This window comes from Ambystoma mexicanum, chromosome 9, assembly GCF_040938575.1.
Source record: "Ambystoma mexicanum isolate Mex_15411 chromosome 9, UKY_AmexF1_1, whole genome shotgun sequence".
Classification (NCBI taxonomy): Eukaryota; Metazoa; Chordata; class Amphibia; order Caudata; family Ambystomatidae; genus Ambystoma; species Ambystoma mexicanum.
The window spans coordinates 689,969,057-689,985,140 of record NC_090931.1 but is presented as its reverse complement, the minus strand read 5'-3'; the positions used below and the strand labels follow the sequence as shown (position 1 = coordinate 689,985,140).

The following is a 16,084-nucleotide window of genomic DNA, read 5'->3' as shown; positions in this document are numbered from 1 at the left end:
GAAAGATCACCTCCCTCCATCCTCTCCCCTGCGATGCAGACTTATTTAGACACAAATGTTAAATTGCGAAATTGGCTTTTCATAATGAAGTTGCTCTCCCACAATGCAAGGCATGGCGCCGTGCAAAGCACTGAATATTCCATTGAACCCTTAATTCTCATGCTCGCAAGTAAATAAGACATACTTTAATACTCTTGTATCAATTCACATAATCATACTCCATTAGCATCAAGGCTTCTGTATTCCAGATCTTGGGAATCCGACCAGCAGACTGCAGGGGGGGACACTTATCAGACAGGGGGCGGTACCGAGGCACCTGTAAATTCCGTTCCGTATGTAGTGAATTTTTCGAATAAAAAATAACGACTAAAATGCACGTCTAAACATTTATAACGGAAACAATACCACATTATTATTAAATATATATATATATATATCAGAGGTGGGCCAAGGGGTTAAAACCTTGGGGTGGGATTATAAACAACAAAGGGGAACAGGGAATGGGGAATCCCCCACATTTAAAAAAAATAACAATTCGGTATTTTTACGTAAAAACGTTTAGACATGAATATTGTTTGTTATTCTCTAATCATTAAAATCACACGTAACCCTGCAGTTCGTGTTTTGTGCCCCTGCAAGACCGTACAGTATACATCCTGTTGCATTACAACAGCCCTCGAGCCTGTGTATCACTGGATGAGGACATGGCATCCATTCCTCCAATAGCAGCTTCATAATTTTAAATCAAAACAATGGTTCCGGTTAGCAGGAAAGCACTTTTTTATCCATTGCCCGCCATGTTTGTTAAGAAAGACATTTGTGAAAATATACAATTTGGAGCAATTATTCACATTTAAAGGCCTCTCTGCTAAACAAGTATCTAAAAAACGCGTACCCTCGTGTGTGCGTCGGTTACCCATTGGATCGTGCAGATGGTCAGAAGGGAAACAAACATGCAGACAGTCTCGCACTCATTTTAGCACTTTCACTATACATTTGTATTTTCAGTGCAAAGCGGAACACTGGTGACACGCTGGACTGGCTGACTCAACTACCTCGTCTTTATTGCCACCTGGACAATAGCTGGTAACAGGGCCTGCTTCTTCTGCAATTTACATAGATTGTCTACAGATATGTGCTTTGTTTCAATTTCAGCGTATGCCGTTTTAGTGCTGTTCGTCATTTGACCACTGTGTGCAACGAAAGATCCTTGGTGCCGTGATCTGGCTGCAGTGTTTGATATACAAGGAAGGCTTCATGGATCACCCAAGGAAAGCGTCTCCAGTCCGTAAGTCTTCATTTTGTGGAGGCGCCGCTGTCTGAAAATGTCCAGTTTACCTCAAAAGCCCAACTTTTCAGAGCATGCCTCTGGTTCTGGGGAGACCCGGCTCACTTACACTGCCGCAGTCATTGGGTTTTTGTGTCTTGGGTCCTGGGACCGGTACTGATACTGATCCGGGCTCGGACCACGCGGCCTTGGGGCTCTCCCCACCTCGCTGTACAGCGGCGCTCTTTGAGGTTGAGGGGGCGATGGCGGGACGTCTTGCCGCAAGGGCCCCTTAGGTTGTGGCGGTGGGTAATACTGGGGGTAGCGGTAGTCGGGGGCCTTTAGGTCTTGGGCCCGTGGGTAGGCACTCGTAGAACTGTGGACTGCGGGCGGAATTGCAGGGTAGTATGGAAGATCTCGTTTTTTGTTCATGACCCTGGGCCCCGCAAGGTACTCCGGTGGTTCCATTGGGCCACGTCTAGACAGGAAGAAACAAAAACAAAAAATAAGAAAAGCAAAAATCATTGAAGTGAGAGTAAAGCATTTACATGCAGACAACTGGACGATTGAAAGGCTGGTAAACAAAATCATGAGCCAGGCATGTAACACAAACAAAAAGATTGCACGCTATAACTCGCCGCCATGCTCCCTGCTTGATTTGGCTTTAGTCTTGATATTAAACTAAGAAAATAAATTGAAAACAACTCGTTCTGCTGATATGCAGCTGCCTCGCGTCACAGCTGAGCACAAGATAAAGAGAAACCCCCAGCTTCGACCTCAGTACCCATCCTAAAATCCATGAAGACACAGTCACGCGTCTGCAGACATGTCATGCCGCACCCAGGACACCGCACACTGCATGTGGCAGGGCCTAGGAAGCACTGCCTGGGGGATTTTAACTTGCCATCAGCTGGGAAGCAGGATACTCGAGCAGCTCTGTGGCATGTCTGCATAATTGGAGTTTGACAAGCTTTGGAGACTCAGTAGCACATGTGCGCGTCCCTAGGGCCTGGAAAGACGCGGTGCATTCCTGCAACAGTCAGCCCCGTTTCCCTAGCCTGTCCATCCCGTTTTGATCACATTCTTGTAGCAAGGGTCTATTGTTCGACATGGCCAGTGGTCGAAGTGTACGAAAAGAAGTAGTGGAGCTATGTTCCCTGCCAGTGTGCCCCACTCTCCACAAACCCCATTCCTGCGCCCCCTCCCACACACAGCCCAAACCCCCAAACAAACACACCTATTATTTAAAGGATAGTTCCGGGACTTTTTTTTTATTGTCCCTACGGTTCGGCCATGTGTTTTTAAGCATAAATCGGTAGATCGTAGAAAACTTTCCTATGGACCTTACCCGACTTTTCGTCCATTAACGCACTTGAAATCAGCCGCCATTTTGTGATAATCCTATCATTTCCCCCCATCGACCTGGCTCACCTGCGTTTGCGGCACTAAATCAAATCCCCCGCCCCTGAGCCTGACATCAGCAGACGCGTACCGCCCATTTCCCAACGCCAAAGCACGGTTCGTGTCAACAATCGCTGCGCCTCAGCTAATGAAGTGTCGCCATGGAAATGGCAGGACGCCTCTTTCCTCAATAAGTATAAATACACCGTTTCACAACACACAGCAGCAGATTTTCGATTCCATTCCTCTCTCTGTGTTACTTTGAGTATTCTGTGACTCGTTTCTGTGCTCTGGTCAGCTACCTTCGCCGCTTCTAGGCCTTGTGAACACCTGTACCATCTCTGTAAATTATTTTACTTTCTTTACCACACAATGGCTACAATAATGCCGTATATGTACGAGCCCGAGTACACCGAGGAGGAACTACTGGAAAGGCAAGCACGCGAAAACGATGGGGATTCGGACGGCAGTTGGGAGGACCAGTCAACGGATGAAGAGCCTGGACCATGTCGCATGGACGGCGTCTCCACCTGGTGCACGTGCAATCGGTGCGAGCTAATGCCAACTGAGGAGGAGAACTGCTGCTGCCGTGAAAATTCCGGGTGCTTGGCCTACATTTCGGAAGGCGAGCCAAGTCCGCAATGCATCACCGAGCTGCCAGAGTTCAGGGAAGCCTGCCTCTCACGGACCGTGTTGAGGATGATGATGATGGTGCTTATGCACGAACTTCGCGGCACTGTTCGTCCGCGTAATCCGAGTAACGAGTAAGTATACTCTGGTTGTGATGTCAGTGATGCCACTACTATTTCATGGTCGTCTCCCACATATAAAATTACATCTACATATCATTCGAACGCATGTAAATTGGTTCCATATTGTGCATTTTCTAGATAGAATTTTTTTCAAAGCAGAATGACATTTTTTACCTGAATCGACATTGATAAGAAAGTTTTGTCATTTTAATACAGTTTGCATCTTTCTTTTTCACAGGTGGTACAGGCTGGTGGCCTATCGTTGCTTCACTTGGTGGCTTCACGGGAGGCTCGGACACCGCGTTCGGAGAGTAATACCTGCCTGTGCGGTACTTGCCATTAGACAACATTTCCCCAGCGACAGTGGACAATACCGCGGATTTTCCCTGGATGTGCTGCAACCGGAACTTTACAATGTGTAATGTTTATTATTTATGTTCAATTGAAATTAAGATCTAAAATAAAACCCAACATATATTTTAACAATGGTTGTTTTGATTTTTTAAATGAATCTAGTGTGTCTCCATTGAATAGTCTTCCTGTGCCTTGTCTTGTCACACCACATGTCTGCACCACAACTGCACCCATATATTCTCCTGGGAGGGTGAGGTATTTATAAACTCACCCCCCTGCCTTCCATGTACTAGATCCTGCAGCCTGCCTCTTACATGCAGTTAGATGGCCTCTCCTTGGTGAGGCCCTGCGGCAAACGAGTCTTGTCTGCACGACCACCGCCCCAATCCACCCCCCCGCCCTATCAAAGGCAGTTCGCACCGGTGTACTTGCACTGGCAAGTGGAGCTGTCAGGGAGCGATAAAGGCCAAGAGGTGCCAAAGACCATGTACACTTCAAAGTGGTCTATAGAGCATGGGTTGTTGTTCCCATGTCTTCCTCCAGACCCCGTGTCTCCTGCCAAGCATCCCCCTCACGCTGGACGCCCCCCTGCAATCCACATAAGTGTGTCTCCATTCACGAGTCTTCCTGTGTCTTGTCTGCACGACCACCGCCCCAATCCACCCCCCCGCCCTATCAAAGGCAGTTCGCACCGGGGTACTTGCGCTGGCAAGTGGAGCTGTCAGGGAGCGATAAAGGCCAAGAGGTGCCAAAGACCATGTACACTTCAAAGTGGTCTATAGAGCATGGGTTGTTGTTCCCATGTCTACCTCCAGACCGCGTGTCTCCTGCCAAGCATCCCCCCCTCACGCTGGACGCCCCCCTGCAAACAGCATAATGCCACGACATATACACGTCATTCATTCACAAACACACCCCTGTTTCGAATTCTTTATAACCCACTTCATATTTCGAATGAGAACTTCTTTGCGCTTTGCTAGTCAACCCGTGAAGGTGCTGGTTATCTGCTCTTCGTCTCTGTGAACTTCCGTGACCACTTTGAGCAAACTCGTCAGTTTGCAACCTGTGAACTGCTCCCTGTTCTACGACAAGAAACTACTCTGATCCCTGCATCTAACTGTTTGTTCGTCAAGGTAAGGCCATGTACCATAATCATTTTGCGTCCAATTTTTTAATTTATATCTATTTGCTAGTAGTCATCAAATTGCATCCATGTTTTCTTTTCGTTCAAGACAGTACATGCAAGGAACTAGTCACATGTTCTGAGTTTAGTCAAATTATTTTTCTATTTTTTTAAAGTTATTCAAATACTTATCCACATGTGAATAACGTGTATAGTTCCAAGAACCAAAACGAACCTTGCATTGAACCTTTTATGTGTCATTTAATTTTTTAACACATTGGTATTCATAGAGAATTGTTGATCTTTACTTTTCAGAACTTTCCACAATGCCTGCCTGTTCCATTGGCGGTTGCCCTTCGAAGAGCCATAAAAAATCTGAAGGTACTATAATGCATGTTTTCCCTAAGACAATAGATCAGATAAGAGAATGGGTCCGATATTGCGGATATCCACCGTCTGAGCTTGAAAGTAGAGTCCTAGAAGTCTTTGCGGACAAGAGGGGTGATCGATACCGCATCTGCAGCAGGCACTTTAGCTCAGACATGTACTCCACATCATTGCTAATAAAGAAGAACACACCGCGAGCGAAGCGAAAATTGCTCTCAACCGCTATTCCCACTCTATTCGTCCACATCCCTCCACTGGTGAGTCAAGTTTACGGATTTAGCTCTCGGCCTTGCGGTAGTGTGTAGCATTAGCTAACAATAATTTCCCCATTTATGTATCCACTCAATATGAAGGCGGAAGATTCTCCATCCGTGTCGTTATTGCAGTCATCAGCCACTTCAAGCACCTATCGGGTAATCTTACTTAGCTATTCTGCCACTTACTTGTTTTAGGCATGTAAATCAATAGTTTTAATTTATTGTGTAATTATTTTACCTAATGGTACACCCTAGTACTCGTCCTCTAGTCTTTGTTTTCAGTTATAATTATTGTTATCCAAAATAATGCAAGTACTGTCTTTCAGGGAGATGCTGAAGAGTCCAACACATTGACGACAACCGTTGATGTCACTCAGATGCTCGAGGTACGTTTCCGGACAGTTCCATCGATGGAGATCATCAGATCTTGCATTCTTGTAGCGTGATTGTTACACACAATGTTTCTTTCGTTTTTAGCCATTGATATGTCCTTCTGTCGTCGCCCTCCTATGTGTCTTCTTTTTTCAATATTGTGTTCATTACTAATGAAAGTCCTATGTTTCAGGGAGTCGATGGAGCATTAGTCCAAGAAGAAGGGGGAGCATGCAGTTACGGGTCGGCGCAACAGCTTGCAGAAGTGTGCACCGCAGTTACAGCGTCCCTTGATGTTCTTATGCATTTCGAGGTATGGATACTGACAGTTCGATCAAGCGAGATCATATGACGTGATTACATCCGCTATACTTCCTTCTTTATTAACGCAAGTACTATGTTTCAGGGAGATGACGGAGCTTCTTCTACAAGAACATCACCCCTAGTAGTTGATGCAGATCTCTGGGTGGTGACACTTCCAACGATCGAGCAAATCGAATCATATTTAGATATCCATTATTTATTTTAGACAACTGATCATTTGTGCAGGTCTATTTAGATGAGCCGTTGATGCCTGCACAAAGTTTATGTTCTTTTTAACAAAATAGAAAACCATACTAATGCAATTACTGTGTTTCAGGGAGTTGCTGAAGCGTCATCTTCAATAATATCATCAATGGAAGTCTATGCGGAGCCCGAGGTATGGATCTTGACAGTTCCATCTAACTAGATCAACAATGCGTGAATAATTGTCGTTTGAATGTTCTACACAAAGCGTTCATTCGTGTTTTGCTATTGAGATGTACGTGGGTATTGGTCCCCAAGTACATTTTGGGTTTTCAATATTATTATACATACTAATGAAAGTTCTATGTTTCAGGGAGTCGATGGAGCGTCAGTGCGTGATGGATGTGCTTATCCTGAAAATATAGTTGTTGCAGCGCAAGAGGAAGTGGAGACATGCACACACGAGTCGGAGCAACAGCGTCCTGATGTTGAAGTTCGAGGCAAGAAAGTTTCAAAGAAAAGAAAGCAAAAGAAGGTTAGTGTCCTGGTCACTATATTATGTTGTTTTTCACTGTTAATAGTTCAATACTGTAAGTTGTGTTTAAACTGAACATCCCTTTTCCAATCTGTCCTCTAGTTGCGAGTGGGTGTACGAACTAGATCTACACAGACAGTGAAGCGAACGAGAGATGTTGCTTGTCAAACCTTTTGGCAGGGACTTGAGACTGGAGATGCATCGTGCCAATGGGAAGAATATGAAGTGATTGACAACGGAGCTATACCACCACCAGCCATTGATAGTGAATGTCCTCCTGGTAGTTCGGATGCAGTCGGAGATCAATTCACAGAATCCACACCCGCAAAAACTAAGACCGCGAGAAAGTTGAAGAAATTGTTTTATTCACCCATCGCCGGAGAAGGAACAGATGTTGCAATGGAAGAGAATGAAGTGGACGACAATGAAACACCATCAATATCACTGAACATAGCGGAAGACGATATCAGAGATTCTACCTTTCATGCGAGTGACATGTCCTCAACGTTAGAGGCCGAACCAGCTGGGATGCAGAGTGACAGTATAAGGAAAGAGGCCAAATTCATTGTATTCGATAGTTGTTTGATTGATATTATTATTCGGATGAAATGTGGGCATTCGGTTGGTGGGGAAGTATGTGGGGAGCCATTGATTAATGTGACTCGTGCAATTCGAGGCACTAACCTTAAAATACATGCCACCTGTACAAAATATCATCCTTTCTCATGGTCTGCACAACCCATGCTGGGGCAACTGCCAGCAGGCAATCTACTTTGTGCAGCGGCCGCACTTTTTAGTGGTTCAAGTTTTAAAAAGTTAGAGTATTTCTTTCAGTTTGTGGGAATCCATTTCATTGCGAAAAAAACTCAGTTCTACAAATACCAAACCGATTATCTATTTCCAGCCATTAGCGAAGCTTGGAGAATGGAAAAAATGTCTATTGATAGTACATTCGCGGGCAAACGGTTCAGGCTAGCCGGTGATGGACAGTGCGACAGCCCAGGATTTTCAGCCAAGTACTGCACCTACCACTTTCAGGACATGGAAAGTAAGAAAATTGTGAGTTCGGTGGTCGTGCAGGTGTCACAAAGTACATCCTCAGTGGCCATGGAGAAAGTTGGCTTTGTAGCATCATTGCAAGAACTACAATCGCGGGGAATGGTGATCGACCTGATAGCCACGGACAGACACGTTTCAATTGCCAAGACAATGAGAGAAGAGTACAAAAATATAAATCACCAATTTGACGTATGGCATCTTGCAAAAACAATCAATAAAAAAATGTCAGCTGCAGGTAAAAAAAAAAGATATGCAAGGTATTTCACAGTGGTCCAAGTCAATCAGCAACCATCTTTGGTGAAGCTCAAAAACATGTGGAGGGTCGTTGGAAATTCTACTGGAAAAATGGCGGTCAGTAATGCTACACTGTAGCAACGTTCACCGCTGGACCACAAACCAACATTTCCACAATTGTGAACATGGCCATTTGTCCACAGAGGAGGCATGGAAGAAGAAGTGGTTGATTCCTTCATCACCCACTCACAAAGCCATTGAAAAGATTGTATTTGATAAAACTATAACAAGAGATTTGAGGGGACTCACGGAATTCTGCCACACAGGACATTTGGAGGTGTTCCACAATATGTGCCTAAAGTACAGGCCAAAACGATTGCATTTTGGCATGGAGGGCATGATAAATCGGACTCTTCTAGCGGTCTTGGCACATAACCATAATGTTGGCCGTCAACAAAGTAGGACGACCGGAACTTTAGGGACGCTTCACTACAATAAGGCCTTCACTAAAAGAAGTAAACAATGGGTGATCAAACTTATTGTTGATGTCCTAGATAGGCACATACATGGAGTTGTGAACGAACCTGTGCAGGGGACAACTGCATTGCCACCCAACATTGCCTCTGTTCCATGTCCACCTAAAGCAGAGCTCATTGAGCCCATTGAATATGTGTATCTATGCAATGTGTAAATAAAAGTGATTGCTCAGTGTACATGCAATGTGTCTCTCCACCCTTGCCCCTCCCTTCACCGTGCAGTTGTGCGAACGACCCGGGTGTCACCTGTGACTTTGCTCTGGAGTCTCCTCATGTCACAGGCCCATTGAATATGTGTAGCTATGTATTGTGTAAATAAAAGTGATTGCTCAGTGTACATTCAATGTGTCTATCCAACCTTGTTCATTTGCGCATTAAATTAAACTAAACAGTAATATAAATCATTTTTCAAAAAATATAGAATGTCTCCGTATTTATGTTTCTCTGGGGCTGCAAATGCACGCAGACAAAATGCAAAGATGGAGTGTAAATTTCAAGTCCTGTGAGATGGCCTTACACTGAATGTAGCTAACTAGGAATGTGTGCTCGTTCAAAGTGAAGGTCAGCTGCTTTGATTTTTTGCTCGGGTGCCGGAATGGCCCACGACTCAGTATAAGGTTCTATTGTTATTTGACCTTGACAGGCCGGGACCATCCCGAAAGACTTCTTTTTGGGGGTGTGGGGCAATAACGTAAGAAACGATAATGAATATAATTTCAGAAACGAAAGCCATTTAATGTTCGTTCATTAGAAGAAATAACGTTGGCATAGAAGGAGTGGTATTTCGGGGCTGCCCTACGCACAGACACAATGGAAAATGCAAATATAATGTAAGTAACTCTTTAGATGAGTTTATACCGCAATTTAATTACTATACAGTAGCTTTAAAGACGGGTTAAGTTGTACTTGTTCGTTCTATGTGGCATATTGTTTTGTACCGCGCACTATCTTGAGGAGAACCATCTCCTTTTACGGAAGCACCTCAAAACCTTCCTCTTTGCTTCTGCTTTCTCTCTCCCTCTCCCCTGCTACAACTGGTCCACTGTCTGCGACCTCGGTCCTGGGCCCTTCCACTCTCCACCTGCACTGCCTCCCTGTCAACCCCTGCACTGGGGGACTGTCTCAGTATCCTACAGCCCCCCCTTCCCAGCACTTGTTCTGCACTTACCTTGCACTCGCCACCAGCTGGCCCTATATATTTATTATTTTATGCTACTTACCTTGTACTCCACTTCCCCCCTCCCCTTCCCCTTGCACTTTTACCTTCCCCCTACCCCTGCACTTGCGCGATCTGAATGACACCTGGCCTAGTAGGATCGTTGTCTGTCTTCTCCTTGTTCCCCCCCTCCCTGCCTCGCCACGCCTTGAAACACTTGTGTATAGGCGCGTTGCAAATGCCATATTATATCATATCAGTGACGAAGTGGTCCACTGGCGCTCAGGCGGCTCTGAAAAAGGCGGAGGAGAGGGGGTGGGTTACTGGAAATGACGTATAATACCCAGTTGCACTGTCCTAGCTATGAAATAATTTCCCTAACTAATATATAAAATGAATAATTTTAATAAAGATCTGATGGTGAGACTAATTTCATTTTTTATGTTTTTAAAACAGGTACATCCTTCATTATTGTATGTGTCACGAGTACCAGACACCGGCGGATGGCTTTTACAACCGCCAGTTGCTTCTCCGCGTGAACAACGTTACCACCCTGACCATTTTATGGGACGATCGCCAAGTACAAGTATGCCCTTGCGCGGTACTAACGGCTAGATGCAACATACATACCGTTGTGGTGGCCTAGTGCCTCGTTGTTGGAACAGCCATGCGATTATCAGTGCGACCGAAGAGCTTATTTTATCGTAAACCAACACCCTGTGTACTGCACACGAACATCGCTTGCCTCAAGACGAACTATTTTGGATCGAGAGCAAAGAAAAATGCAAATCGCTGAATATTCTCTAAACATTTGATGTCAAATAAATGTACTTTACCAAATTTACAATCTTGCGGTTTGATTTAAAAGTACAGTTTCATATTCCGAATTGTGGCGCGCTGTGTTGTGAGCTGATCTGTGTTGTTTTCCGGGTTCTGTGTGGAGTCGTGTAGAAGACGCCTGGGCGCGTTTGCCTACGCAGCACAGTCACGTCACGGATAGAGGCGGGGAATATGAATGTTTTGATAAAGTCTGTTTCAGGGGCGGGGGATATGATTTAGTGCCGCAAACGCAGGTGAGCCAGGTCGATGGGGGGAAATGATAGGATTATCACAAAATGGCGGCTGATTTCGAGTGCGTTAATGGACGAAAAGTCGGGTAAGGTCCATAGGAAAATTTTCTACGATCTACCGATTTATGCTTAAAAACACATGGCCGAACCGTAGGGACAATAAAAAAAAAAGTCCCGGAACTATCCTTTAAGGGAATGTTCAGTGCAGTGCACTGAAGTGCAAGCTTCAACTTCTTCCGTTCTGGAACGGTTTCTTTTTAAAATAAAAGTATAGGAACAGTGAAACTGAAAAAGAAAAAGTATAGGAGCACCGCTCCCGACCGTTCCCGCCCACTTCGACCTCTGTACATGGCACGCATTTTATTGATTTCTAAAGAACTCTGCCGCTGGCCACACAGGGGGCAGATGCTAATATGCTGCTATAGTGACCGGCAGCTCATACGACGCATCCACTTACTAATACCCTTCGATGCTTAAAACATGCAGAGCTCCATTCCTCTGCATCTAGAACAAAGATGTCCGGATTAAGCGCAACACTCACTGAGCTATCGTGCCAGCTGAGATAACACATTAAAGTCCAGAAACAGTTCATAGTTCACTCTACCAATGTGGCCTCAATCATATGGTCCTGCAGAGACCTGGAGGATCCTTTAGTTGAGGGCGAAGGCATTTCACGGGGGGGATAGCTCAGGGGCAACGTGCTCGCCTTGGAAGCAAGACTGCACTGAGCAACACAGGTTCGATCCCCAGGTCCGGCTTAGAAACCTCTGGGTATTAGGCGCGTTATAAATAACCTATCACATCATCTGAGAGTTGATTGGACGATGTTCTGGTTGCCAGTAGATAATGTTCAAGGGTTGGGGTCCTCAGAATGTACAAGGACTTGAATTGTAAGAAGGGCAGGCGTGTTTTGCTGGAGTGAGGACAGGCCTGGTTTGTGATTAAAAGTGGTGGCGAAGGGTGTAGATGGGTGTTAAGGTGAGCGAGCTAGGGGCACGGTGAGTGGACGAGGCCATGGGCAGATTTTAATACTAGAATGAAAAACACGTAGGTGAACCTGAGGTACAGAGAGCCACTATGCTTACACTACGAATGGAAAGGTCAAGAAGGCTTTCACAGTATGTGTGCACGTGTTGGGGACAGGCGGGGCGGCAGGAGAGCCAGAGGGGAATAATGCAACACTATTCCTGCTCCACCTTCTTTTTGCATCCCCAATTTTACAGAAGAAGCAGAGCTTCAAAGCATTGAGGAGGCTTGCCCTGGTACGCACTAGCCTCCCCTGAGGTTCTACTCTTTGCCTTGTTACAAGCCGTGGGCAAAAGCATCTTTGGTTCTGGAGGTGATTGCTCCAGAACTGAATAAATGCTTGATTTACATTTTAGAGTCTGTCTTCCATCAGAGCAGAGCCTGCACAGTTGCATGGAAAAAAGTAAATGGTAAGATTGCCAACCTGCTCAGGCAGTTCAGAGAAGAACAGGAGTCGCCCGATCACGCGGTTGCTTGTCTAAAGGAGGGACAACCAAGTCAGGTCCTCAAAGTTCAGATCCACTCCATGTTTTACAGATATCCACATGCAATACGCCTGGAGGCTGCATAGTCAGTGGTTATCCTTAAAACCTGTTGTAGCTGGGGCTCTCGAGAACTGGAGCGGATGGCATCAGCCTTACTCCAGCAGCTGACGAACACTGATGTACTACTGTATAAGTACTTATAGCCAGGTTTCAATGGAGGTGTCAAGGCGGTGCAATGTGGCCAGGCAAACAGCTTCTTTGGCTAACCACATAGAGACTCAAGTACAATGCTCCTGCCCCTAAGTGAGTTTTGGTGTTTTTTCATCATTTCCGGCATTTTTCCCATGGCAATACCGAAAACAGATGGCAATTTTAGAGAGGGGTCGGAGGAATTCGAATTTAAAACATGTGATTTGGCATCAATATTTTAAAAATTCGTGAAATTGCAAAATTTCGAATTTATTATTCAAATCCTGCCCCGAATTAAAAGTCTGTTGAAACAATGCTGGGGGGAAAAACGTATTTGCCGTGTTCGTTCATAAGAAAAATAAGTGTAAATGTCTAGCAAAGACCTTTCACTTGGTTTTGCGGAAAACAAACCCTCACAAAAATGTAGTAGTTTGAGAGATTTGTTATAATCCAAGTAAGTAGAAAAGACAAGCAAAAAGCCAGTCTGCTGAGAAAATCTGCAGCAATTTGGTATTTAGAGGGTATTTTACTCTTCAAACAAAGTAAATGCGAAATGCAAGCAAATATGTTCCCGCTGTTTGTTTAAGTTTTCAACTCACTTTGCTGGAAATAAACACAGTAGATAAGCTTTTGCTGGAGATTTTCTCTGCAAACTAAGCAGAACCATTTCACTTTGTTTGCTAAGATATTGGCCAGCAACCCCGTTGCTGACTTTTTTTGCAGTAACTTTGCAGGTTTTGCATACAACAACATCTATTATGGCAGATGTCATTTACCCCACGTGTAAGTTTTACAAAACTCTGCCAACATTTTAAGGTTTCTGATATTAGTGCCCAATTTCACAAACATTGCACATTTCGCCAATACCAAACCAATTTCCCAGGCAGAAATGGGAGAAGCAACAGCACGTGAACTTGGGGACTTGAAATAGACCAACAAATACTCCCGAAACTACTAGCTTGATGAAGAATCCGAGCATGTTTACAATTATGGATTTCTTGCAACGCGAGTGTCCATTTTAAGCATTACTGAAAAGAGCACGCGGACGACTCTGAGCGCCAAAGAAGTCTGTTTGTAATGTTTGGTGACCAGCAAACATAAAGCCGATCCCCAAACCCCCACTGCTTTCACACAAATTGAGACTTCACACACTTACTGTCCAGGGGTCCCCCATAGGCCCGCTGGGCAACATCTCTGAAGATCCCCGTAGCAAAGCACTTTCTGACTTCCCATGAAGCCATCGCTCAGTGCAAACGTTTCCTGTTTAAAATGTACAGGAGAAAAGTGAAGCAGTGCAGCCTCTGGACTTTCTGGACCTATCCAAACCCCCCCCGCCCCCCCCGGACCTCTCTTTTTAAAAACGGAAGGTTATAAAACACAGACACTCCAGTTTTCCGTGAGCCAGTCCAGACAGAATGCTGAAGAAAGGGATATCATCCCCCTCCCGTGCTCCTCCCCACCCCCCCCAAGATGCAAGCAATGACTCACGGTCTGCATGTGTTAAGACAACTGCTATCCGTGCCCGCACACCTAGCCAATGTTATGCCGAGCAACATTTCCCTGTGGGCAAACAGACCCAACAACTGTTTATACTGGAAGTAAGGCCTAGACGACGCAGATACAAGCGACTGGACAATCCATCCAACCTTTGTTTACGTGAAGGCACATGTTAACCAAGGCCTTTCATTTACTGGTATCGGAGAATGTGTCGGCGCAACAGCCAGGCTTAGCGATAATTGAAAGATAATGTATCCAGTGAAACCCAATTCAGCTTACTCTGTTAGCGTCAAGAAGCCAATGTGGAGCAATCTAAGGGAAAGGTGATATCCAGCTAGGGCTCCATCGCAGCTTTTGTCGTTAGCGACCGGAGATGGAGGGCAGGATATTGTGTGGCGGGTAACGCAATGGCTCTATTGACCGAAGAAGGATTTATGTCGGATCCGGGGTGATATCTGACTGGAGGGATTCAGTTAAGCTCAAACAAAGTTAATTGAATTCATTTGGTTGGTAGGCAGTCGTAGCATCTCGCGCAGGCCACGCCTCTTTCATGCCGTACAAATATGTGGTCTCCCGAACAAGTGTAAGGATGTTGCTTAGACAGACAGTGGAAGGGCAAAGGGAGGTCCGGTTGAGCCCCCTTTGCTTACCAACAGACCCATAATAAACAGCCCCCCAGCAGTTTCCCGAGCATGTCACTCCCCTTGATCCCCCAGCCCTGTCCCATCACTGGTCCAATCACCTCACTGCCAATGAGCACCACTGCAGCCCCGGTCACATTCACTACCACGACATTGCCCTGCATCAACTCCTTTCATAAATTCACCCCAACCTGGTGCTTTTCCAGTCTGGTGTTTTTCTGTTGACTCCCGCCACTCTCCATTCTATGTCCCTCTCCACGTCCTCTCCACCAGGCAATCCTGTCTTGGCACTTATGGTTGACTCACAATGTGTTATCGCAGACGTTGTGACTTCTTGTCACACTCACCCACTTCAGAATTTGTTCATCAAAAGGAGCTGTTGGCACTGCGAGGAATTCGACCATCCGCAAGGTGGGTGTGCGCTCGCCTGGGCTTTTTTGAAATGTTAAATTAAATGGAATGATGGTAGACCAACCTAAGGAAAATGTGTGGGGCTAATCCACACATATGTTCCTATGCTCACACCACGTCAAACGGATCTACTTTATAAAACCAAATCCCAAAGCGTGAATTACAAAATTACAAAGCCCACTTGACCGCATTTTGTAATTCGAGCTTTTGCAATTTTGGTTGTTTGTCCCCCACTGGGTATTTAATGTATGCGGGGACACATCTGAAGCCCATGCAGTCCATAATGCTGAACCAGGGGAGCGGGGGACACCCCTGCAACGCCTGGTCCCCTTGTTCGGTATTATGGCCTTCGGTCTATTCTACCAGGCAGAATGCGCACTAAGTGTGCATTCAACCTTTTTTTCGGTATCCAGTAATATTATCTGTATATATATATATGGTCGCCATCCATACATATGGTCGCCGGGATAAAGCTGTGGTGATTTTATACATAGGGACCAAATATATGGGGTCAAGAGAAGTGGTGGTTGCGGGGGTGGTGGGGGTGCCGCTCCTGTTGGGAAAAAAAATGTTAAGGGTTGTGCGGGTGTCCCCTGCATGTTCAATGTGATAATGTCCCTGCAAACCACGGCCATTTTTTGGCGTCAAACGCATAGACCGGTGTACTCTGGGTGCAAACAGCCTACGGGCACAGTCCACCCTGTCATATTTAGTTGGAATGTGACAGCCAGGAGTACACCATGTCCTCTCCAGGAAGGGGAAGGTCCTAGCTCCCCACTGCCGGGGCCAGCCATTAACTAACAAAGGCTCCATGGATCCACTCTG

The 16,084-nt window shown here is 45.5% G+C and overlaps 1 protein-coding gene across 2 annotated transcripts in view; it reads right to left on the bottom strand.

Moving 5' to 3' along the window:
• Window positions 1-1,254: 1,254 nt before the first annotated feature.
• PARD3B (par-3 family cell polarity regulator beta) overlaps window positions 1,255-16,084 on the bottom strand; it is a 2,582,324-nt gene continuing 2,567,494 nt past the window's right edge. For both annotated transcript variants that reach the window (XM_069615556.1, XM_069615557.1), the window contains exon 23: window positions 1,255-1,745. In XM_069615556.1, coding sequence (XP_069471657.1) covers window positions 1,394-1,745 — 352 coding nt within the window. In that variant the 3' untranslated portion in view covers window positions 1,255-1,393. The remainder of the gene's footprint in view (window positions 1,746-16,084) is intronic.